Source organism: Schistocerca americana, chromosome 7, assembly GCF_021461395.2.
Source record: "Schistocerca americana isolate TAMUIC-IGC-003095 chromosome 7, iqSchAmer2.1, whole genome shotgun sequence".
In the NCBI taxonomy this organism is placed as follows: Eukaryota; Metazoa; Arthropoda; class Insecta; order Orthoptera; family Acrididae; genus Schistocerca; species Schistocerca americana.
The window spans coordinates 249,754,281-249,781,399 of NC_060125.1; the positions used below are offsets into that span (position 1 = coordinate 249,754,281).

At 39.1% G+C, this 27,119-nt stretch overlaps 1 protein-coding gene across 1 annotated transcript in view; it reads left to right on the forward strand.

Annotated features, from left to right (window-relative positions):
• The window catches only part of LOC124622125 (AP-5 complex subunit beta-1-like), a 135,680-nt gene that overhangs the window by 2,077 nt on the left and 106,484 nt on the right, over positions 1-27,119 (forward strand). The window contains exons 4-6 of the mRNA XM_047147738.1: positions 15,840-15,983; positions 25,967-26,097; positions 26,218-26,317. Of these exons, the coding sequence (XP_047003694.1) occupies positions 15,840-15,983; positions 25,967-26,097; positions 26,218-26,317 (375 nt within the window). The remainder of the gene's footprint in view (positions 1-15,839; positions 15,984-25,966; positions 26,098-26,217; positions 26,318-27,119) is intronic.

Here is a 27,119-nt window from a genome sequence, read left to right on the forward strand (position 1 = left end):
TTGACATTTTGCGGTGTCAGATGTTCTACTGGATGTCAGTGTCATCCATGCATAATGTTTTGATAACATGATGCTTTGTCTTCATCAGGTGCTACTAAAACTGCTAATCAAGTGGAACTGGTCCAGAGTTTATATTTAATGCTTTCCCCCTTCCGTAGTTGGTACTAGGTGTCTTGTCTGTGGTTCATTCCCCCTAGAATTGTCCTGAGACATCCGTTTTTGGTCCAGTGGACTTGGCCGTTAGCTAGCACTCCTATTTTGTCCAGATTTGCTTGATTGTGGTCTGGCATTCTGTTCGCAGTACAGTGATTCTGGGGTTCTTTCCACATTCCATGATCTTTTTCTTGAGTTCTGTTGCAGTGCTGTTTTAGCAACTCCAGTGCAGGGTCTTAGTGTCCTGATTCATTAAGTTTTTCGCCACCTTTGTCTCTCTCAACTCTTTATAACATTTCCCAGTCTGTGCCAGAACCATCATTTTTTTAATAGTTTGTGTCATGATTAAGATACAGATAGTGCTCGGCAATGGCTGACATAGTTGCCTATCTCAACTGGGTGTGCATCTCATGTTCTTTGCATCTGAAGACTATTGTCCTGGTTGTAGCTTTGTATGACATGTCACTTTGGCATGGAATATCATAAAACCCTGGTTTGTGAAAATCAAGGTCATCTTTCAGATTCCCAAGTAGCCCTCTTATTTTGGCATGGTATATGGAAAGAACGCTTGATGTTATGCTTCTTGAAAATCCTGCTGTTCTTGGCAGAAATAGGTCCCACATGTGGTAGGTAAGCCACAGTCTTTACTTCATCTTGCTCTACTTCTCTACTATGCAGCAAAGTAGCTGGTTGAAAAGCCTTCTGAAAACGGTTGACTGTGTAACCATTTTTGGAGAAGATTGGGCATAGGAGCTGTATTTCTGATGTGAAATTATTTTGGTGTAATAAGGTTAAAAGTGACTGTTTTAGTATCATCAAAGAAAGTCTACACTCAGTACCACAAAAATACACAAATTGTGTACCATTAGTTTGCAGGGAGTAAGGACAACCAATCTTGTGAAGTACATTTAAACACATTTTCCAAAAATTGTCTTGGGCAACAAGTTCGGCGGCTGCACACAATGGAGATGTTTCAGACCTTGTAGCTTTAGCACACATCAACAGCTAGAACACAAGTAAGTTGTGTTTTAATTGTTGATGTGTGCTAAAATTGTGCTTGTGTAAGCTGGTGCAAAGACTGGTTATTTTTCATAAAGGTCATTCACGTATTTTATCATTGAAAAATTCAGCCACTGTCTAGAATGGAGGACATATTATACTGCCAAAACTTGTAGCCAATAAAATAAATTCGGGATGATGGCATTTTTATATTTCTTACTGGTCTAGCTCTTTTCATCAGCACAAATACAACTTTTGAAATATGGGCTTGCAGTGAACCCTAGCAGAGCTATGTGTAAATTTCATAATCTGCTATTAATCTTGTCCCAGAAAACTATTCCGTGAGCTGCAAGGGACTGTAAGTAACTTAACTAAACCATTCCAGCAGCATCTGAAGCATCCAGGGCAATACATGCAGAACTGAGTCACTGGGAGAGTTTAGTTGCATAGTCTTTCCAGTTTGTATTAGTCAACACGTATTCCTAAAAGTTTTGTGCATCATACCCTTTCTAACTCATTTCCACCCAGTACCAAATGAAGATTTTGGTTTCGATTCATCTTTCAAAATTCTATACAATCTATTTTCGTCACATTAACAGTCAACCTGTTTTCATTCAACCATAAATATAAGGACTTGATCAGTTGTTGTGGAGAGAGATACCTTAAGATCACTTACTATTGCATTCGTATCATCTGCAGAGAACATGGTCTTGTCTGGAGTTTCTGAGATTCGTATGTCATTTGTATAAATATGGAATAGATGGGTGCCTAACACACTCCTCTGGGAACACTTGTATAGACTTCCCTTGCATCTATTAGTATGAGCTGATGTGAGCTGCACAACCTGTGAGAATATTTTACAAGTATGATTGAAACCACTTGCTTTCTATTCCTTTTTACCCTATTGCTTCCATCTTATCTAAAAGAATTCATGACTAACTGTATCGAAAGCTATAGAAAGATCTAATTTAACTCCCACAATACTTTTATTGTTACATAAGTTTCTATTTCATTGATATAATCTGTAATTGGGGTAGTAAATGAAGCTTTGTCTGTTTGTACAGAGTTTATTTAAATATATAATAGCACATAACTCATTGGCAGATGGTAGTGACACCCGCAGAGGCTTAAAAATGGAAATTAACATAAACCAAAAAAGCTGTGTTGCCACCTTAAAACAATGTGACATAATACCGCTAAACACTCCCTCAGTGTTAATTATCAGTGTTACAAAAACAAAATTACAAGATTTAAATACATCATAGCAAGACTCTAAACTTTTCAGATTTTGTTTTATGTAGTCGCTTTGTTAGAAAATCAGCTGGTTGCTCATTTGTGCTAATGTGCTTTAACACAACTTTCTTAGCAGATACTTTCTCCCTAACAAATAAAATTTTGACATCTGTATGCTTAAGTTTATGATGGAACTGTCAGTTTTTGCAAATGCTTATTGCTGGCATATTATCTTCATACAGTACAACAGCTATAGAAAGAATAAAATACAAGCTACTGAGCCAACAGGCTTCACTAGTTGCCCTACTTGAGGCTACAAATTCTGAAGCTGTTGATGACTAAAGACACTGTGGGTTGTTTCTTGGTTGCCCATGAAAGTCGAAAACCCCAAACTTTAAAAAGATAACCATCTGTGGATTTTCTCTCTATACTCCGACAGCAGCCTAATCAGAGTCAACATAACCGATTATAGTTTTGGCACACTTCTCATCCCTAGCATGTAACAGACTCAGTTTTAAGAGTTCCAACAATATAATGCATACATGTTTTAAAGCGTTCCATAAATCCAGGCTTTCACCTGATTTCTACCTGCTTAGAAAAGTTATTGCTACAAAAATATCTGGTCTGGAACCTAATATGGCATGCATCAGTGACCATTTTAATTTTTTGTGTCTTTTCTCGATGTCTTCATTTTCAGATTTTTCTCTTTTTAACCTAATGTGACCAAAATATTCCCCCATGGGAATTGCAACAGAATTACATTTAAACATTTCAAAAACCTTTAATACTTTCTCAAGATACACACTTTGTCAAATTGTCCTTTTCACCCAGAGAAACTGAAGTTATCACCAAATTATCAATATAAACAGGTAAGTTTGATTTGTTCCTGTTTTGTGTCTTTGTATACAAGCAGTACGCAAAATCACCTCTTACAAATGCTAACCTAGTTATTATTGTGTGGAATTTAACATTTCAATTTTTGAGTGAGTCCTTTCTAAATTTACAAACTTTATCATTCATTATAATGCAATATCCAATAGGTAATTTAGCATAAAAATCTCCAGTTATCTTCCCATAAAGAAAAGCAATGCAAACATCCAGCTGATAGATGGGAAAGTTATTTCCATTACAGAAAACCAGAAAAAGTCTCGCTGAAGTAAGATTTGGTACTGGACTGTACATTTATGAATATGTCAATCTTTATTTACCATAATAATAGGTGCTGAAGAATTGATTTAAAATTTGTGTCATGACTGGGACTTGAATCCGGGTGTCCTGCTTACTGGGTAGATGTGCTAGCCTTTACACCATTGTATCAGTATAGGTAACACAGCTGTACGAATTACCATAGACCAATGCCCTCCCTAACATAAACTTCAGTTCATGCCTTCGGCCTATTTCCCTTTGCTGGAAACTTTAAATTACAAAACAAGCTTTATAAAAAATAACTTTCTCACCTCTTTTTCACCTAAAAACCCACTGTGCGTCAATAAAATTACATTTGTTTGCCTTACATATATAATCCCATGTATCATTTTCTTCTAGGACTTGCAGTTCTCTTGGTATGGCATCTTTACAATTTTTGGCATCACTACAAGACATTGATTCAGTGTAGGTGCTGGGAGTCGTCGTCATCATTCACTGTTGTCAACACTCCCAACCCATAATTCTCCAAGTAGTTTGGGCACTGAATATTCCTCATGGGTCTCAGTTTGTATGACCTCTTATTCTCGTCATCTACTTTTTCCTCTGCATCCTCAAAAGAATCTCCTCTGTTTTCTCTTTCTTCACTGCTTTCTTGTTCTTCTCTAAGCTGACTTCTCTTTTTTTCCACAACCTCAATCCCCGTTTCTACTTTTTTCTGCACCCCCCAATTCTGAAATTTTATCTATGACATCTTCATCACGACAGATAGTATCAGAGTCTGTTACAGAGACACCAATTTCCTTCTTCCTTTCAGAGCTTGTTGACAACAAGAAAACTACATCTCAGTGCACCTCAGTTTCTTTGTGGAAGATTAAATATTTTTTACGCTTTCACATCATCATCATCATCATAATCGTCATAAATAAACTTGTTTTGTTTTTGTGGTCTAGTTTCAATCTCTTTTCTTTGGGTACAAGGTTAGAGACATGAACAACAAATATTTTTGAATCTTGTAATGGTAATCCTCTTACATGAAAGACTTCAAAAGGAGTTTTACCTCTCACAAGATTCGGACCATTTTTATTTATTACATAAGCTGCTATGTTATCTGCTTCAGCCCATTAATTTCTGGGTATTACTGAAATTGTTGAACAAGAAGCTTCAGCCATAGTGCACCTTTCTCTTTCAGCTCTTTTATTTTGCTGTGATGTGTTCAGTTCTTCTTTGATGAGTTATGTCATTTTCACTCAAAAATGGACCTAAATCAGTATTCATAAATTATTGTCAATTATTACTCCTTATAACTTTAATTTTTAGGCCAATTTCTCTCTAAGCTTTTGCAATAAAGTTCTTGATCAAATCTTTAACCTGATCATTTTGTTTTATAAAGAATATTTTGTGATAACCTGAATAGTCATCCACAAAACAAAAAAAAAAAAAAAAAAAAAAAAAAAAAAAAAAAATCGCGCTCCTCCAAGAAGTAAATATATTTCCACAGGTTCGCAGATGTTGGGATGAACCAATTCAAGAGAGGCTTTAGCTCTTGAGCTGATGGGGAAGGACAAGTGATTTGTTTACCTGCCAAACACGCTTTGCAAGTGACAAAGTCATTAACGAAGTCCACCCCTTTATGCAACAATAACTCGCTCATAAGCGTAATGCTGTGATGGCACAATCTTTTATGCTGAACACTCAAGTTCTCAACATTTTTAGACAAATTTACCGTACCAAAGTTCAGTAATTCACACACGCTATCAATATTGATTTATGAAAAGTCACTAGTGTCATACTGTCAACCGTGCAGTGCATTTTATCTCCACACTTCAAAGTAACTATTGATATTGTTCTGATTGTGTACTGTTTAAGGATACAATATACAATGCATGTTATTTACATGTTGCAATAATGCACGAACTTCACTTTTACTGTTCAAGAATTCACATTGTTCCCTGTTTGACACTACACACATACCTTTGTACAATACAATTCCTAGTGAAAACAGGTTGAATTGCGGTTCAGGCATTAAAAGCACTCCACTGACTATTGTTCTGATAAACTTAATGCTGTTCCAGGTGTACAGTTCCACAGTACCATGCCCAATCACATCAGCGAGTTTATCAACATCCACAGTTACTTTCATTGAGCTTCACATATTGTCCATTTTCTTAAACAACTCACAGTTATTGCAAATATGCTGACTACTCCCTGTATCCATGAACCAGTAATCTTCTAGGTCAGCTCCTTGACTCATACACATAAAGGCATTTACATCCTGAGACTTTTTGCCTGCCATGGACTTCAGCAGTCTGACTTCAAATGACCTCTTTTCTTACAGTAATTGTAGCTTCTCATTTCCCTCTTCATTTTATTTTTACAGTCCTTTGAAAAATGCCCCTCTTTACCACAAGTGTAACAGGTAATTTTTTGCTGCCTGCTTACACATTTCCAAAGCTACCTTCTGTTAATCGAGCTGATAGGTTCTCTCTTCTTGAATGAGCAGTCTTGAAGTTAACTCATTAAGTGTTTGCTTCTCAAAGCGGATGGACTCCCATGTTGAACGGAAATGTTTATATCTCTCTGACAAGGACATCAACACCTTGGTTATTATCATTTTCTCTGAAAGTGGTTCACCCACTTGCTTCAAATTAATGTTGATATCCTCTATTTTTGACATAACTGTAACCATCGAGTCATCACCAAATTGAAGTGAGAAAACTTTTGCTGAAGTAGGTGAATGCTCACTGTGGACTCTTTCTCATACATTGTCCTCAGTTTAGCCCACATGCCAGACGAGATCGTATACGACAGTAGGTGATCTACATCAGCAATAAGTTCATGTGCTTTTGCATCCTTTCCCACTCATGTTTTTTCTGCAGCTTTGTTCTTCTTCAGAGGCTTGAGGATACAGGGTACTTTTCCGGCTCAGTATTATGTAAAAATCAACACATATTTCTTCCAGGCACTTTTTATAATGTATATGTCTTACAGATTTTTTGTTGATATCAGGTAATGCAGCACACTTTCTAAACAAATTAGAGGTATTTTGAATATTTTTGAATCTGCTTAGGCTTATTAAAAAAATTACAAAGAAATTGATGCATTTTTTTTTCCAAAGTGCTTCCTCAAATTGAGGTACCATTTAATCTAATGTTATACGTTTTTACCTGATATGCATGACATGATGGCTGAGGCACTAGACCTATTTAATTCCACCTATTATCTATATTACAAGGATAAAAAACATCACATCTTACTTTTTAATTTTTATAATTTTTTTCCTAATAAAAATGTTATTTTTTCTATAAATTAGTTGATTATGCAATAAAGCTTAGGTCTACTACATGAGTATGGACTATTGCAAGTTACACAAAAAAATTAGAGCAATACTTTATAAACTTAAGGAAATATTTGTACCTGAATTCTGAAAAATACAACTTGCAGGAAATTGCAAATGAAGATCTGAGTCCAATTAAACTGCGCCTCAAACATTCCTACAGCATAATCTTCATCCTGCAGCATTTCTTCATCTTCAAGCTTCCTCTTGGCATTCCTTTTAGCACTTATTGCTTCACTGGTAACTTGAAGAGTCAATCTTTCAGCTTCATCCACCTGTTGTCTGTCACATGCAAGCAATTGATCTTCCATATTAGAGCCACATTCTATGCCTAAATTTCTCAGGACTTCCAACCTTCCTATCACTCCATCATTGAAACATATCACTACATCTAGTACACCAACTTTTAATGTATTTAGTCCTACAAAAACATTCTTGTGTAATCTTTCCCATATGCAATGGTTGAAACTTTCATTTGTATTCGGAGTGCCCCCATGAAGACATTTACTAAGTGGGATCAGGATCACTCAGGTCTCTAAAAATTGGTTTTATTTCATCATAGCATCCTCAACAACAGAATGCTTATGATATATTTGACCACCTTCTTTTGCTTTTTGGTAACCACACCAAGAATCTGCTTCTTTAGAGCAAAGTCCGTGAACGGGGTGGTCATCTGTGGACAACTTATGAAAGTAAGTGGCCCATACAGCTTTTATCATTGCTGTAACATCATTCTGAGGTGCAGTTCATCTAATGGCCAGTCCATAATAACTCTGAAGGAGGTTTATTTCAGTTTCTGTCAATCTGCCTCGGCCAGACAGAGATTTTCCATCAGATAGCAACGTTACTTTCATTTATCTTCGTAGCTTCCTCAATCTAGCACCCATCCTCTTTTGCACATGTCCATAACACTCCAGTTTTGTTACCAAAGCATCACCATAAACATTGAACTCATTAATTTTATTGAAAGCTTTAGAGTCCCCATCACCTAGGTACTGCGTATATCTAGCATTATAAATGGACCCCAACCCTTGAAATATTTTTAGATCCCCATCACACTCCATACCTCCACCGTAACCATCATAATTTTTAGAACACTGATGTTCAATATGCCCTTCCAGTGTTGCCATGGCAGGTGTGGCAGTACTTAGATAAGAACTCAACATCAACAACTTTTCCATCCTCCAGAGAAGTAACACTTACAACACCATTCAAGGAACAATGTCCTCGACATCGCCATGTCCCATCAACTGCAACAGCAATGTCCCTGGTTCCACTAATATTTACAGTTTCTTCTACTGCATGTTTCATAGATGCTTTAGACACAACTGTCAAGGCACCTAAAAGTATTTTTATGTTCTTACTGAACCTACTGGGAGGAGGAGGAAGGTCCATCAAACCACAAAACGTTTGAGCAGTCTGTTTTTCCTTTTCCTATTGCTCGCATTGCATACACTAACTTCAAATTCACATCATATGAATTATGCGCAATGTTCGAAGTCATCTTCGAGGCAGATTTATTGCAGGATCTACACAGAACAACCAGTTTTGATGCTAAACCCTTCCTGCTACTTTGTTGTTCAGTTATTTCCAGACAGCCTACACCATCACATTGTTTACATTTCGCCACTTCCTTCATCAAAGAAGATAAAATTCCCACATCAACAACAACAAATCCACTACAACTAGCGTTGTTGTTAACACAAAAATTTGAATCACCGGGAGACGTGCCATTTTGGGAGTTTCTTCCCTGAAGAACTGATACACAGATTACCTTCAACTGTGTGGCTTGCTTTGTTTGTGAACTGGTTACCATGGAATTTCCTTTTATTGAATTTCTTGATGCGTGGTATAGTTCGTATTTATTGCACACTACAGGATATGTGCTTCCACAAATATATGTAGCACTTGAGCAACAAACATTGAGTAACACATGAACAAACTGCTTTAGCGAAGCAAAATAAATACTAGCAAAGATAATCATTTACAGACACTAGAAACGTGCACTGTTACCAACATATTCAATGTATCATATGTATAATCACTAGAAACAGTTCACAGTTCTTTTCAAAATAATTCTGGTTTCTGTAACAAAAATAAATGGGGTGTGGCAGTGTACATGACCATAACTTTAAAATTTGGTGTATATAGGTCATTTTTCATTTGAAACCCTATAATGTATATATCAATATAATCAGGAAAGACTATAGAATTTAATAAAATCATAAAAAATTCGAATTTACCACCATTCATAAGTACCTTGTATCCTCAATAGCTTTGCCATTGACAGTGTCTAAAAAGCCTTTTCCACTGAATGTCACTTCCTTTTGGAATTTCCACAATGCTCAGACAACTTCAAGCACTGATGTGTAGACAGTTCGATCACACTGTGCCAGCACTACACTAATAACATCAAATTCCCCCCCTGCGGGTTCGGGGGTAAGAATAGGCCCGCGGTATTCCTGCCTGTCGTAAGAGGCGACTAAAAGGAGTCTCAAACTTTTCGGCCATATGTGATGGTCCCCTGTTGGGTTTGACCTCCATCTCTCAAAATTTTTCCGAAGAGCGAGCCGATTGGGGAAGGGCGCCTTACTTGGTGCATTGTGTCCATCTAGCGATCAGACCTTTCACCAGCTTCTTTGTCGTTGCATTGCAGTCCTGTCCGCTCTCCATCTCATGGGCATGGATACGTTCCTGCGAGCACTTTCCACCTTGCGCTGTGCAGTGCCACTTTCTGCACTGACGGCGACCATGGACCACATGTCACCTAACATCCAGCACGGTAGCCAGTCCGTTGTGGTGGGGCCGCCATGTACCCTGTTGATTGTAGCCCCCTGACAACACAGGGATCGCTCTACTGATGCCTGCGCCATTAACTCCCCATGTATGCCAAGGAGTAGATGCCTGTCTCCCTGGGGCATCAGGACTCCCGGCAATGGCCATCCTGCTAGGTGGCTATTGCTGCAGGTGGGTGGCACCCGTGGGGAGGGCCCTTGGTCGGAGTAGGTGGCATCAGGGCGGATGACCCGCAATGAAGCGTGGTACATCATCTCTCGCTGGTGGCCAGCCGCCAGCAGTCTCTAAGGGTTCCCGGGCTCAATTTAATGCTCAGAAGTACGATCCGAAAACGATCCCCTCTCTGGCCACGCCGTGGGAGGAGCGTAAGTCTCAGTATGGAGGTAACAGTTATTCGCCTCGATTCTTAGTTTGCACGAGAGCTGATGGGGAGTCTTTTCTATCCACAAAGCCTCAGTTCTTCGTCGAGCATTTAGAGGACAAGTTTGGGGAGGTGGAGGGCTTGTCCAAAATGCGCTCTGGGTCAGTACTGATACAAACGGCATCCTCCGCCCAGTCACGCAGGTTACTTGCTTGTGACAAGTTGGGGGATGTTAACGTTACCATTACACCACATAAGAGTTTAAATATGTTCCAGAGTGTTATTTTCCATAGGGACCTCCTTTTGCAGTCTGATGACGAGCTGCGCGCCAACTTAGAGCGTAGAGGTGTTCATTTCGTCCGGCGCGTTCATCGGGGTCTGAGGGACAATCAGGTTGCTACCGGTGCCTTCATCTTGGCCTTCGAGGGTGATACATTACCGGAGAAGGTCAAGGTGATGGTGTACCGTTGTGATGTCAAGCCCTATATCCCTCCACAGATGCAGTGCTTTAAGTGCTGGAAGTTCGGCCATATGTCTTCCCGCTGCACTTCCAGCCTCACATGTCGAGATTGCGGACGCCCATCACATCCCAATACTCCATGTGCCCCGCCTCCCATCTGTGTCGACTGCGGAGAGCATCATTCACCTTCCTCGCCAGACTGCAAAGTCTTTCAGAAAGAGCGCAAAATCATGAAATATAAGACCCTGGACCGGCTGACCTATACTGAGGCCAAAAGGAAATATGACCAACTACATCCTGTGCGAATGACGTCTTCTTACGCAGCTGCTACAACTACTGTGCTAGCCCCATCAGTTTCGAGACTTCCAGCCAGATCGATGAGCAGTACAACTACTCCTGCCCCCTTGCCCGTGGGGGGGGCTCTACCCATCCAGTTGCTCCTGCACCACCTACCTCAGGAGCACCATCCTCCCACCCATCGGGGACGTCCGTCCCCACTTCTAAGCTGGAGAAGTGTCCAACTTCATCGGCTTCTCACGCTCGCAAGGGATCCCTTGGGTCCCTCCCTTCCCAGGTTTCCACCAGCAGGAAGGGTGACGACCGACAGTTGCGTAAGTGCCCACAATCCGCTGGTCGTAGGGCTTCACGATCCTCCTCAGTCCCGGAGACTGAATCGGTGAAGCCCTCCCAGCCAGTTAAACCCAAGGAGCAGCGTGAGAAATCCAAGAAGAAGAGCTCTAAGCCCAAGGAACTCACGGTGGCAGCCACCCCACCGCAACCTTCCAGCTCTGCGTCTGAGGACGAGGTGGCAATTCTGGCGTCTGCTGAGGACCTCGATGTCGCCGGTCCCTCAGACGCCATGGATAGCGCTAGCACCGGTGCTCAATTGGAGGCAGCAGGTGACCCAGCGGCGTAATCTGCCTTCCAAGTCCCATCACGCCTCTCTGACATGGACAATACCATCCTCCAGTGGAACTGCAGCGGTTTCTTCCGCCATCTAGCTGAGCTCCAACGACTTATCAGCCTTCACCCTTTCTTCTGCATTGCACTTCAGGAAACTTGGTTTCCAGCAATGCGAACCCCCGCCCTCCGTGGCTATCGAGGTTATTATAAGAACTGGGCAGCTTATGAAAGGGTGTCTGGTGGCGTCTGCATATATGTCCTTAACTCTCTTCACAGCGAGTCTGTACCTCTACAAACAGCTTTAGAGGCTTTCGCTGTTCGGGTGTGGATGCCACAGGCTGTTACTGTCTGCAGTCTTTACCTTCCACCGGATGGTGCTGTCGCGCAGCATGTGCTGGCTGCTCTGATAGCCCAATTGCCGCCACCTTTCTTGTTATTGGGCGACTTCAACACCCATAACCCTCTGTGGGGTGGGTCAGTGGTGACAGGTCGAGGTGCCACCATTGAGCATTTATTAGCACAGCTCGATCTTTCACTTTTAAATGATGGTTCCTTCACACACTTTAGCGTGGCACATGGCATGTACTCCGCCATCGGCCTTTTGATCTGCAGCCCTAGCCTCTTACCGTCTGTCCAATGGAGAGTGCATGACGACCTGTGTGGTAGTGACCACTTTCCGATCTTTCTGTCACTGCCACAGCGTCAGTCTTCTCTGCGCCCTTGCAGGTGGGCTATGAATAAGGCTGACTGGGACTTGTTTTCCTCCACAGTTATGCTCTGACTCTAGGGGACCACTATGAACAACCATTGAGACGTTCATTGCCAGCTGGCTGCGGCGTTTTTACTGCTGAGCTGGTCGCCATCTCTCGTGCCCTAGAGTATATCTGCTCCTGCTCAGGTGAGTCCTTCGTGATCTGTAGCGATTCCCTGAGCGGTTTACGAGCTCTCGACCAGTGTTTCCCTCATTCTCGTCTGGCGATGGCTATCCATGAGTCCCTGCATACTCTTGCCCATTGCGGCCGTTCTGTGGTCTTTGTGTGGACCCCCGGTCATGTCGTTATCCCAGGCAATGAACATGTTGACCGCCTGGCCAAACAGGCCACCAGTGAACCCATGCTGGACATTGGCCTCCCGGAGACTGATTTGCGGGCAGTCTTCCGCCGCGAAGTTCTCTCGCTTTGGGACACTGAATGGCGCAATCTGCCCACGCCAAACAAACTCCGTTCTCTCAAGGCGACGACGTGTGTGTGGCAGTCATCCATCTTTGTCGGCTCCGCATTGGGCACACTCGGATGACACATGGCCACTTATTGCGCGGCGAGGACCCAACTCTGTGTCGCTGTGGTTCGGTTTTATCTGTGGTGCACATTTTATTGGATTGTCCGCTTTTAGCTGTGCTCAGGCAGACGTTCGCATTGCCTGACACGCTCCCTGCCCTTTTATCTGATGACCCTGCTATGGCTGGCTTAGTTTTACGTTTTATTCGGGCAGGGGGTTTTTATCATTTAATCTGAGTGTTTGTGTTTTATTTTATTGTTTTGTGTTGATTCTGGCCTTTGGCCTACGGTTTTAAACTCAGTTTCTTAATGTGTTCTCGGTGGTTGGTTTTTCCTTTCTCTTGTTCCTATGGTCGGCCAACCACCATCACACTCTGTGTGATTTTAGTTCGTCTTGTCTGGTCTTTATCTACGTTGTCTGTGCTCTATTCTGTTACTCGTTTTTATTCTCTGTGGGTGTTTTTAGGATTTGGAAAAAGGGACCGATGACCATAGCAGTCTCGTCCCTTTAATCCCACAAACCAACCAACCAACATCAAATTCGTTGTTGCTCATGATAACACCAAGAAATTCTGCCACTACCTGAAAAACAGACTTATTCTTCTGGGCCTTTAACCTATAATCAGGAGCAGGAAATGGAGCCCAATAATAAGCCAGTTTGTACTGATTTTATGTAAATATATAATTTCTTGCAACTCAGTGGCAGATAACAATGTCGCACAAGAGGCTTTAACTTCTACCTGTTCGAAAACCATGAGGATTATTATTTAGTAGACTGTGGTCATTTAATTAAGTACTTGGGAATTCATTCTTCATTAATCTCTTGATTACTTTACAGAATGCTGAGAGGAGTGGCAGGGATTGTTAATTTTCAACTTTATGCCTATTATCACTCTTGAGTAAAGGAAGCACTTTTCCATTTGTTGTCTATTACCAACTCGCTGTCCATCCTGATTTGTGCGCATGGAGTTTTATTTTCATTCTTCAGTGGTTGATGAAATCTGCTCCCAGTGCTGGCTTAATAACATTTGCTAGCACAAACCTTTGACTGTTACTTCACATTCACCGTATGTTGTCTGCAGTGAAGTGGAGAGATGCACCCACTGATGCAGTTTCATTCCATCTGTCCGATAGCGTGCTTACATCTGAACCCATGTCGATAAGCTAGCACAGTTTACTTTTCATCCTTCACATACAAGTGGTGTGATAATGTCAACAAACATGCTTGATTTACAGCGTGTGTGCCCATCGACAAATTGTAACTGATATAATTGGGCCAATTTTAAATACTGTGTCTTGGTTAGTTTTGGTTATGTCATCAGCTGTGCTTCCAGGACTAACAGTGGCTCCTCCATTTATGATTCGATGCTTTTGTGGGACAATGTTGTCTGCTGTGCCCACTGCAGACTGCTGATGACATATGGGAGTAGGCGTGGAGACATGCACCTTGTGGCCTGACTGCGAAAATGCCTGTGGTGCCAGCAAACAGAGTAAGGTTGTTTTCCTTCTGTTATTTGGCCATCTGTTTGGTTCTACCAGTGGAATGAGTGATTGTCTTCTTTATTTTGTCTGGTGCAGGATCGCTTGTTTGTCGCTGCTTCTGAAGTGCGTCCGTATGACATCCGACTCCAGAGCTATTCATGTTAGTTTGCTGCTCATGTCATATAGCAGCGGTGTAACTGACATCATTAATTGCTTGCATCACTACCTCTAAGTGTTTGCCTGTTCCATCATAGTGTGAATTTTGTCTGCTACTGATAATAAGGGATTAATATCACTTTTATCACACATCACCATGGCAGTTTTTACTGATAAGGCTAGCTGTGTCAGCCAAACATGTCGTAATATTACATCCGATTTTGCTTCTTCTTTAGTGATGTTTCTTAGGTGTCACCAGAATTGAGATTATGCTCTATCACCGATATGTTCACATTGGGATACCTGCAGCATACATTGGTCTACTGATTTACACATTTGGCTGAAACCACTGTGACTGCTCAGGCATCTAAGCTGTTAACTGTCACTGCAAATTTTATGTGATATGTAGTAACAATGTTTTGCATGGTGCCATGTCTAACATTGCAAACCACATTTCTGGCTTCTCTGATAAGTATTGTTTGTCATATATACAGTCTGTCTCGTTGCTTGCAGGAATAAATTAATGCCACTGTGTGTTGCACTTTCTGTTTGTAATTCACTAATCCACTTTTGCAGATCTCTTAGTTGTAAAACCAGCTTTGCCATTACAACCCAATAGAAGCCATAATGTGAAGTCACTATTTGATTTTATACATTGGCTGGGGTTTCTGTATTCCTTTGTATTCTAGGGTTCACCAAGTTACAGGATTCTTCCATAATACAAGCAATAATAATTCAGTCATACACACAGAACCAAATAAACTAATATTATTCTTATGATGATGAAAACATGCCATGACAGCGAAAAGTAAATGAGGAACTAAACACAAAACTAAATACAAAAAAGTTATTATACTAATAATATCTTATGGAACTGAGTAAAGTTAGGTTGGTAGACCAAAGAACAATGTATATGCTTTCAATCATTATTCAAAGTCAATGCTTCCCGTAGGTGGGTGGCGGGTTTATCCAGTTTCCTTTATTTTTTATCATAAGAAAGCGTATAAATTAACATATGTATGTATGCCACCAAACAGACAAAAACCCATCTTCTGCATATACAGATTATTACGCAAAGACAAAACTGCACAGGACAAATCCATACCCTACATATTTTTCTTAAAATTTTAATAATTTGATACACCAGCATAATTATCAAGTCTTTCCCATTCAAAGAAAAACATTTTCTGTTTGTTGCTTACAATGATGATTTGAGAACAGCATCTGTAAGACTGAAATTAGCACTACAAAAAGATTCGTTACACCAGGAAAACACATTAAACTCAGATGAACTACATATGATTATTTTGCAAGTGATTTTAACTGTCCTGATTTTTTTCAAAAGAAATAATTATATTAATAATGTCTTGTGGCATTTAGATGAATTGTATCACCCTGGTTTTGAGTCACTCTTTCAGATATTATGGTCTATACACCAGGGAATTGCTCAAGCTCACATGTCATGATGGTCAACAATTAATGTTTTGACATAACAATAACTTCCTTGTTTTAATTTAAAATGCAATTTTTCTGCTAAAGTTTCAGGGCTCTGAAGTATTTGGACTATTCTCGGAAGTCCTCAATTTTTTAATGGTACTTGTGAAACAAGTGAATAATGTGAAAAACTCGCATGTGAGATCAGTTGCTGCCAATTGCCTTTTGGAACTGGAGTTGTGTTTTCCAGTAAGTAAACTGCCTTACATTTTTTATTATACTGTGTGTTTACTGTTGCCATACATGTTTTTTAAGATGTGTTACTCTTATCAATTTGTTTTCTCTATGCAATAAGTTATACAACAGTACGCAGTTCATTTGTTAATTATTTTTGTTACCCTTCATAAAATGCTGATTATTATGTGGTGCTCACCCACAATCATCTTGGACACATCTGTGTTTGGCAAATCTGATTACTGTAATTCAAAAGGAGCAATGATGTATATAATTGCAATGCCAGAAAGAAAAACGATGTTAATTACTCTCCATTAAGGTTATCTTTTGCACAGAAAGGGGTGCACAGTGGTGCTACGAGAATTTTGGATCGTTTACTCAACAATATAAAGTGTCTGACAGACAACAAAGTAAAATCTGAAAATAAACTGAAGAAGTTTTTCCTTGAAACTTCCTGGCAGATTAAAACTGCGTGTCGACCGAGACTCGAACTTGGGACCTTTGCCTTTCGTGGGCAAGTGCTCTACCATCTGAGCTACCAAAGCACGACTCACGGCCGGTGTGGCTCAGCCATGTCTCCGCAGTATCCTTTATTTCAGGAGTGCTAGTTCTGCAAGGTTCGCAGCAGAGCTTCTGTAAAGTTTGGAAGGTAGGAGACGAGATACTGGCAGAAGTAAGGCTGAGAGGACCGGCCGTGAGTTGTGCTTCAGTAGCTCAGATGGTAAAGCACTTGCCCACGAAAGGCAAAGGTCCCGAGTTCGAGTCCCGGTCAACACACAGTTTTAATCTGCCAGGAAGTTTCATATCAGTGCACACTCTGCTGCAGAGTGAAAATCTCATTCTGGAAGTTTTTCCTTGACAACTCCTCCTATTCTACAGAATAATTTCTGTTATTGTAATGTGTAAAAGGTGGTCTGTAGGAATTATCAATTCGCCTCTGTATGCAAGTGTAAAATGACCCTTTCCACATAATTTCAATTTATTGTATAAATTGATCCATGGAACATGAAATTAAATAACCAGCTTCAGCATAGACGGGTATGCCCAAGTAGGGTCAGTACATACCCTCCCTCTCTCCCCACATCCACCCTTCCTACTCTTTACTCCTCCATTTCTAAGTCCCAAAATTGCAGCCCAAGGTGGGATACTTGAGAATGGATCTTAAGCATTTACTGATATTCCCGAATATAAGGTGTGAACTTTTTTGAGTTTGTGCCTTAAAAACACTCAGGTGAATTGCTGAAATACATCCTCATTTGTCATGAGTGAATGTGATGTCAATCCATTGTATATTGTTCAGTCAGTTCTCTTGATAGCTATTTATCCTGTTTAAGTATGATAAGAATGCATCTCTGTGTGAAACTGTCAATTTTTGTACAAAGAAGAAGGTACTTTTCAGTTTTTATTTTGAGAGAAAACAAGTTGTTCCAACAACAAAATAATTTGTAAGTGCTGCTTTTCCATATGGGAACTGGATTTAACATCGTTTGCGGCTTGTAACACAACATACAGTGTGAACCACCGTCTTACCTGGGCTCTCACGGGGGAGCATAATGTCCTTGGATAGCATGATCAGAGAGTGGTTCAGGGATATCTTCTCATTATTTTTTAGCCCTTCCTGTTGCATGATTGTTTCGTGTATATATAAAGTAAGTGAAATTCTGTCAGAAGTTTAAGATAGGGTATGGTGTTCTTCAGGTTAACATCCTAAGTTTATAACATTTCCGGTAGTTATTAACAGCATAATGTCCCATCATTAATAAGCCATTTGAGGCCAATCTCTCCTTTTTATTTGCACCTAAAAAATAAATAAATAGATAAACAAAATGGGCATTGCCTTCTAGTCTGCATTCGACTAGACCACCATTATTTAATCATTGTTATCTAAATTGTGCTCAAACACCCATACCAGTGTCTGAGCGGGTGTGTGTATTAATAAGAACTTCCCTTTTTTTTCTTTTTTTCCCTCGTCCACCATAATATAAATTAAAGTTTAAGTTGGCCACAATAAATGGTTTGTTTGGCCTGCCAGATTGGATTTGGTTAACTTTTCCATCAAGTCATCTACGCCATTCCCTTGGTTAACTTTTCCATCAAGTCATCTACGCCATTCCCTCTTTTGTTTTATACTGCATTTGTCTGACATTGGCTTCCTAGCCAGAATTGTATAGTCATGACTATCTCATTGTGGTCTAAATTTATCATGAAATATTGTTGGTTCATAATACCCCGGTAAAAATACTTCCTGGAGTTTATCGCTAAAGCTTTACAACATATATTATTGTCCACCTCCATAGCTGAGTAGTCAGCATGGCTGACTGCCATGCGGAGGATCAGGATTGACTCCTAGTACCACAGTGATTTTTCCGTGGCAGGAGGGCTGGAATGGGGTGCACTTAACCTTGTGATGCCAGTTGAGGAGCTGCTTGATTGAGAAGTAGCGGTTTCAGCTCACAAAAACAGACAGTGGCCGGGAGAGCAGTGCACTGACTCCACACTCCTCCGTACAACATCCAGTGACACTACTGGCTGATTATGACAAAGCAGTTGGTCACTACCAGTGGGCCAACAGGGCTTGTGAACGTTTCTTTCATTTCCTAGTGATTAATTTCCCATTGTCATCAGGTATCTCGTCCAACTTGGACATACAATCTCCTTGTATGGTACTGCCATCTGTTATTTGTTCCTGTGTTACTATAAGCTCCAAGCATTCCCAAACCTTAGTGGTGTGTAGTTTTCTATATCTTAATTTTTGGAGTTTACATTTGAAGTTGCACTTACTACTACTTTCATCGGAAGTGAAATTATTGTATCTATACTCTCTTTCTGTTCTGCAGGTATGTATTTCTTCAGATTCTGTGCACTGTATAAGCCTTCCATTATTTATTAATTTTGGTGGGCTAATATTACCACTTTATGATGGAGAATTCTTACTGTTACATGAGGCCCATTAAGCAACAGGATGAATTTCCTTGTTTCGTTTCCGTGAATAACTTGCCTGATAGTTTCCTTATTGTCTTCCTCCCTACCTTTATCAGTTGCTGCCTATGAACTGTTCGAAGTAGACTTAGCATTGTCAACAGAGATAGTGTTCATCCAGTTTTAAATAGGTAATCAAACCACAATGACCAGCTAGCTATAACAATCGACATGTGTACTGTAAATCTTGCAATGTCCAGAAAAACTTTTAAAATGGTTAATGAGCTCACAACAGACAGCTTTAGAAGAACCTTCAAAGCATAGGATGGAAAGAGATATTTGAGGCAATGAAAACGAGGGAAACATAAGTCTGGTATGGAACAAGATTATCTAGTAATTAAAGATAATGACCAAATGGTCCATCACACAAAACATGTGTCAAGCATATTTAAAAGTCACTTTTTAAATGTAACTGAGAAACTAGATACAGTCAGCTCAAAAGAAATTCAATGGTTCAGATCCAGATACAAGTTTTCCGTAATTTCCCTAAGTTGCTCCTGGCAAATGCCAAAATGGTTTCTTTGAAAGGGACACAGTGTATTTCCTTCCCCATCCTTTCATAATCTGAACTTGTGCTCAGTCTCTAATGACTGTTCTGTCTACAGGATGTTCTTCAAAAGAAAAATTGTTGCTGTATATGTGACAATGAGTATCACAAGCATCCCGTCAATTCGAGAGCTCTTCAACTTTTTATTAACTCTCTTCAAAGTAAAAGTTCTCATGCTGCTGGTAACATTTCAAGAAAAATATTAAAAGCATATTCTTCTGATAGAGCTTCTATACTCGGCCATTTTATTTACTGCTACACTTTCATAAGGTAGCTTTCCAGACAGATGCCATTGTTACACCCTTGTTTCAGAAGTGTAGTACAGATAGTAATAATTATTGAGCATTTTCACTGTTAACTTTCTTCTTGGAAGTGTAAGAAAATAATATATTTAAAAATTGTTGAATGTATCTCCAAATATAAGATTTGGAGTTGGTCACATTTTGGACTCTAGAAGGACTCCCCGCTAAGGATGCCATCTACCATTTTATCAACTATGTATCAAAATATTTAAATGACACTATTTTACCTACCAGGATTTTTTCTTACCTGTCTGAGACCTTTTACTGTACAAATCACAATGTTCTTTTGGAGGAGCTCAATATTTATGGTTTCTGAGGAATTATATTTACTCTTTCACTTTACTGTGTGTGTCCAGGCAAGAACATCTCAACTCTCTTGTGTTCCAGAAGTCTGCAGCTTTAATAGCCTTGTCATTGCCTTAAAGAAAACAACCTTCCAGTGGCACATGAGTAAACGTTCAGTCAACTGTGTTCCTTCGCATTCGTGCTGGTCATCTTCAGATAAGCAAACTTCACCATGTTTCCTGTCCTTCTATGACTCCTGTTCTTAATTTATTCAATACTGTCTATTTACTGTATTGTAGTTGCTGCACTTGTGTGGCTTCTGCTTTTGGGTGCAGTCTTTTTTTTTTTTTTTTTTACATTAATAAATAATAGCACTACAAGACATAATAACACTATAAGGATATTTCTTGGAATATGTAACACATAACAAATTTCCTGTTTGTCCTGCCAGTACCTCAGGCAGTGATACTGCCTATTGACTTAGACGAGTTGTAACTGTTTGGTAATAATACATTAAGTGCTGTTGGTTGTATTGCTGTTGTTTTCTCTGTGTTTCACTTTCTACTTTGCATCTGAGGTCTGGGGTTGCTATGGCGGCCAGTGTGTAAATTCGGTGGACAGGTATAGGCCTCAGACGTCTGGTGACAACCCCGAGTGTCTCACGTAAAGTGATGTCTATGTGTTTGGAGTGGCAAGACACCTCCCATACTGATGCCACATGTTCTGCAGCTATATTGCTGATGATCAAAGTACATAAGGCTGCACTCCCTGTTTTGAGTCAGGCAGTTTACATATAATACTGTTTCTTATTTATATTTTTCCTTTGAGCTCAGAGTAGTGTTTTTTTTTCTTAAATGACAGTGCGCGATCTAGCTTGACTATAAGTATTTTGTGTTGGTGCAGTGCCCCTCCATTTATTTCCAGTTGTCTTGTGGCTTCCAGTTTTTCCTAGATTAGGTCATAGATGATTTTCCTCATAATAGTTTCTCAAGGTTTCCAAAGCCTCTGTCAATTTTCTTGCAACTTCTCCAAAAGTTCTTCCTTAAGCAGTAATGATGGCATCGTCTGCTTTTTATTTCCATCTGACGTGGCTGGTCATTTGTGTACATATACATAAAAAGAAAAGGGGGGGGGGGGCAGCAGCAGTTACTAAATTCCTTTCAAAACTGTTTTCAGTGTGTGTTGTCAGGTTTAGTGTTTGACTAAAACACATTTTCTCTGATCTAAAACTAGCTTCTTCAGTAATAAGTTTTGTGTCAATTTTGGCTGCTATTCTAGACAGAATCATGATTGCAAATAGTTTATATAAGTGGCAGGTTAAGGAAATGGGATGGAAAACGTTTGGCTCGGATGGCTCTTTGTCAGGCTTTAGTAATCCAACTATTTGTGCTTTTCTCCGAAGTTTGCAAATCAGAAATGTTTCCAAATATCTGTTCATCGTCCTCACAAGTCATTTGTTAGTTTTTGTGCCATGTACCCACTGTCCACCTACAGGAATTGGCAAACCCTCAGATACGGAATCATCAAGGGTTTGCACATGTACAAGGCATTGCCTCGCCAGACTGCGTCGATCACGAAAAGGACGGCAGATGGCAGGACAAGCACCGCCAGAGGTCCTCTGTGCCAGGGACCTATTTCATCCGTCGTGTGTGGAACTTGATCGGCACGAACTGCTCCACTACCCAGCCAACATGCCAGCACTTTGCTCCATCGCAGCTCTGGGCCAATTTGTGCTCCGGATCTTAACAGCCCATCAGTCAGAGCTTGGTTGGAAGCCACCATGGTGGGACCTAAGACTTTTCAGTGATATCCCAAGACATACCTCTCGGCCAGCTACACTGAGCACTTAACCCCTGTCATTAGGGATTATCAGTGGCACAGTCTTTATGTCTCACTACGTTTATTTACTGCGTGTTCCAGGTGTAAGCTGTTAATGTCTGAAAAATTTTGTTATTATTTTATTGATAAAGGTCTTATTTTGTTATTAAATCTCTCTACTTTGTTTATAATAAACCCTTGCCCTTATTTACATGTGTCATGTTATTTCTTATCAAGTATCTTCTCGTGAGAGACACAACATTTTGGATTTTGGACTAAACTGTCTTTTTTTTTTAGTTCATATGTTTTCAAGGCCTGCAGATTTAGTTGTAGCACTGCTGTTTCCAGTTCTTTAGGTGAGAATGGGGTTTCTAGAGTTTCATTATGAAAATTATTTGGGTTGTGGAAGATAAAATCAATTTTGGGTGGTTTGTAAATTGACATAGTAGTACATGACAGTAGCTCAATTGTTAAAATTTCAATGTTGTTTTTGTCCATGATGCTTGTTGCCTCAATCTCTGTATCCGGTCTTAAAAAGATAGCGCTACCATAGTGCTCATTATGGCATTCTAATTCCGCATTCATCCCAGCAGCTTTTGTTCTTTGTTCATTTATCCACCTGTCTGTCTCTTCTTATGCTAAAATGACCATAAATGTTGTTTCCACTTGTGTGATAGTAGTAGTTCTTTTCTGTCTTGACAATCCAGTATTGAATGAAGTCATGATAATTTCAGTCTTGAAAGGAACCAATTGTATGTGTTTGCCAACTTTCTCTGATACTTAACTGATGTTTCATAGGAGTGGAAGGTTTAGCCACTGACTCTGGTTCAACATTTCCAGGATATGCCTGATTGTGTTCCGTAAACAACAGTCACTTGTGAGGGCTTCTTTGATGTACTATATTCATGAGGAATATTGAGTAAGTGGTCCCCTTAATATTTAACAGATGGGAAATAAAAGCTCTTGTTAAGTAGCTTATGTTGCCCCAATCTTCTTTTTAGTGGAGACTAATTTCTGCTGGCATTCTTCAGGACTGTATTCTGGGTCCACTCACGTTTATGGTATATGTAAATGACCTTCTATCTAACACTGATAGAGCAGAAATAGTGCTCTTCGCTGATGGTGCAAGGGTCATTATAAGCCCAACAGAAGTGCAATAACTAAAAACCAATGGATGAAATATTCACAGGTATTCTCGAATAATTCTCTGCAACTGGTCTACCACATAACTTAGAAAAAACAGAGTCCATTATTTTCTGTGTTGGACAGGATAGGTCATGAATCATAACAGTGTAGCAATGGGGAATGAAAATGTGTAGAATTAGTTGTTTAAAATTCCTGGGTGCCCCTACTTGAATTGAAAATTATATATTATAGGTATCAAACACCTGATTTCAGCAACATTTGTAAATGCGGGTCTCTATGATAGAAGCATTACAAAATTATCTTACTTGGCAGAGTAAGAGAATTTGCATACTGGTGTTCGTATATGTCATATGGAATAATTTTCTGGAGCAGTTCCACTCATACTCATAAATACAAAGTATTCATTGCACAGAAACATCCTGTAAATATCTGTTGCCAATCCTCAAACTTCATAAAGGCAACTCTTAGACATACTAACAACCACCACATAGTACATATAACCTCCTACAAACTTTACTGTGAGGAATCAGGTACAATTTGAAAACAGGCAGAATAATAACACTAAGAATAAAAATAATCCCCGCTGTCCACAACTTAACCTTACTCTTGCACAGAAAGTAGCAAATTAAGTAGCCATAAAAATGTTTAAGTATGTGTCTCATGAATTGAAGGAGCTGTTAGATAATGAAAGTTTTAAAACAAAATGAAATCATTTCTGCTTGACAACTCCTTGTGTCCCATACATTAATTTTGGAGTAGGTAGTATTTATGTGGTCGAGTTAGATTTATCAAATTTTTTGGGGGGATTAAGCTTATAAGAAAAAATCGAGTTATATGAATGGCTAGCATACAGTACTGTTTTCACAGAGAAAATATGTATCATTTTCTAAATTTACTGACACATTCCACATCATGATTCGCAAATATGGTGCTCAAAAACTAAACTAAGCTCACCAAACCAAACATCAGCAGTTAGTGCCCAACCTTGGGTAATATGTCGTGTGGCTACAACTACTGCATAAAATCTAAATAAACCTTAATAAATACATCTCTTGATAGATCATGCTTTAGTAACTGCCTACAGTTCTGTTGTATTTATTTGTAGAATGTTCTGTACATGAAGGAGTTCATGTCTGCATAAATGAAGATCTTGACAGTTATAAAGCACTTGTTCACCAGTTTGCTGATTACTTAACTATCACTAGCTATTGACACCCCAGGTCACTGTCCAAAAGCTTTTTCTACATATGTACTAAACACTTTTTTTTACTGTTTGTGCTATTCTGATCGTAATATATTGAAGAAAGTTAAGACTTTTTTATCCCATACTGTGAATTGTTAATAGTAAGTTATTAGTCTCATGGAATTCATTTCTAAATCATTTTTTCAGGTAAAGGGAGCACTTAGCATGCATGTATGATGAAAATTTCAACACTTATAAAGTACACAAAATGAAATACTAATTATATTAGTGTAATGTTAATAAAGCTTTGTCATAAAGAATCTTTTATGTAATAAGTCTAATACCCAGCACAAATTATCAATTGACCCTGCATAATTCTTCTATCAAACTTAAGCTTTTTGCTGGAGAATGTCCTCTAGCATTAATTTTGTTTGGCTTAACTTCATTCAAGTAGAAAGTTGCCATATATTCCATGCAAATGGGGTAATTCATCAAGCCAAGCTAAAGTTTTCCGGGCACAAAAACGTGCAGTAAGAATTATATGTGGTGTGAACTCAAGAACATCCTGCAGAAGCCTGTTTAGGGAACTAGGGATACTAACTACAGCTTCCCAATATATTTATTCCTTAATGAAATTTGTCATTAAAAATATATCACTTTTTCAAACCAACAGCTCAATTCATGGAATCAATACTAGAAATAAGAATAATCTTCACAAGGATTTAAAGTCACTTAGTCTTGTACAAAAAGGTGTGCATTATTCAGGAACACACATTTTCAATAACTTGCCAGCAGCCATAAAAAGCTTAACAACCAATGAAATTCAGTTTAAGAGAAGCCTAAAGGATTTATTGGTGGCCAACTCCTTCTACTCCATTGATGAATTTCTGAGGAAAACCAACTGATTTGTATATAAGTACAACATAACTTCTGCACAATTTCAGTGCAGTAATGTGTTCACTGAAAATTTGTGTGTGTGTGTGTGTGTGTGTGTGTGTGTGTGTGTGTAAGTATAATCTAACTTCTGCACCATTTCAGTGCAGTAATGTGTTCATTGTAAATAAGTATTACAGTAGTTGTATTACATGTTTCTTACCTTATAAATAAATATAAAACTTTTTTATTTTAAATTCAGTGCAATAGTATTTGTAAAATGACTCTTAGTGTTCATTAAAAATTGACGATCATTCCACTTGGGACCTGTGGAATGGTACATTAGCTTATTTGTTTTAGTTTAAATATTTGTCATGTATTGTTGTTTTTCTGACATGTTCCACATCCTGGAGGACCTCCTCACTACGGATCAATTGGAATGAAAGTAAATCTAATCTAATCAAACCTTCATAGATGGTTCCAAGAATCAGTTGTCATGCGGTAAAATCTAAAAATATTCTTACGTTTGCCATATGTTGCTCCCGTAGCGACCCCGGTAAAATTTGACTCGTAACATTTCACAAAGAAGTCTCTAGGTAATCATTCTTTACACACTCCATCCTTATATATAACAAGAAACATTAATATTAGGTAAGTCAAAAGTTTTTTTATTCCAGTCTTTGATCATAATATTAAGTCGTTCGATGATATACAGTACCTGGATCACAGTTTGCATTAGTGACTATGCCGCAGCTTCTTAAAATATAAGGTAAGTCAAAGGTGCAAACATTTTGTAGTAATTTGTGCGATATGTATGTAAGCATTCCTGCTTCATTTTTCTAATTCATAATGTTTTATTCTGTAGGCACTTCTGAAGCCGTATGTGGACACTCTGTACACAGCCACTGTTACAGAAACAACAACAGCACATCAGCAATATCTTTGTCTGTTAGCTTTAACCATTAAGAATTTTCTCTGTTATGAATCATCTGCTAGGTAAATGTATTATTATTCTAAACTCGTACCGTGTATGTATCATTAATCAAATTTTGTTATCTGATATTTGTATGTAATCACAATTTTTGTAAAATATACATTTACTCTGTATATGAATAGGCTGGACATTTTGCCACCTACTATTCGAGAACAATTGCCGAGTGCAATGGCTTGGCCTGAAACTGCAGTTCCTGATGTTTCTTTTTCCAACATAAATCAAGTAAGTTTTCAGACAGCTTAATTCCTTTTAAAACAAAGTGTACAGATATTGCCAGATAGTGAAATACTTTTGTAATTATTTAATTTGGCCATGCAAAATTAGTTTTCCCTAATTCGAATTGTGTAAAAGGACATGGTCAGTTTCCATCCCCAATCTGAGCTTATGCTTCCTCCCTGATGACCTAATCAATGGGGTGTTAAACCTTACTCTCACTATTAAAGTTATTATGTCATGGTCAGATGAATTTCTTGTTGAAACTCAATGTTTCATATCCTTCTGTGTATAACTCTTCAAGAAGGATTATAGCTTTTTCAAAGATCCGATGCATTCCCTGGCTCACGACAAACTGAAGTAGTAATCCATTTCCTCGTGCTTCCGCACAGAGGTGTGATGTTACGTATTTTGAAAACTCAAATGCAATTGGCCTTTGTCTGGTGGTATTGTCTGCTACTGCTACCATTCCATGGCAGGAGACTTGTACACATTTGCTACAGCATTGGAATCGAGATACTGTGTTTCACATACCCCTCCTATGGATGGCAGTTATTGCTGAAACAACTGGTTTTAGCTTTTTTAAAATGCAAGTTGAACTGGACTATTAAAACCAATCACAATAACCATTTTTTGGTTTTTTATTCCTATTATTTCCTATATTAAACATAGAAATGGAACAAAGATTGAAAAATTTTGACTTCCTCAGTTTTAAGATACATAGGATCAAAATATTAAATTAAATAGGCAGATGAAAGAAAACATAGTTCATCCACCATTTTCTGCTTTTCTCGAAAAGTGATAAGTGCTT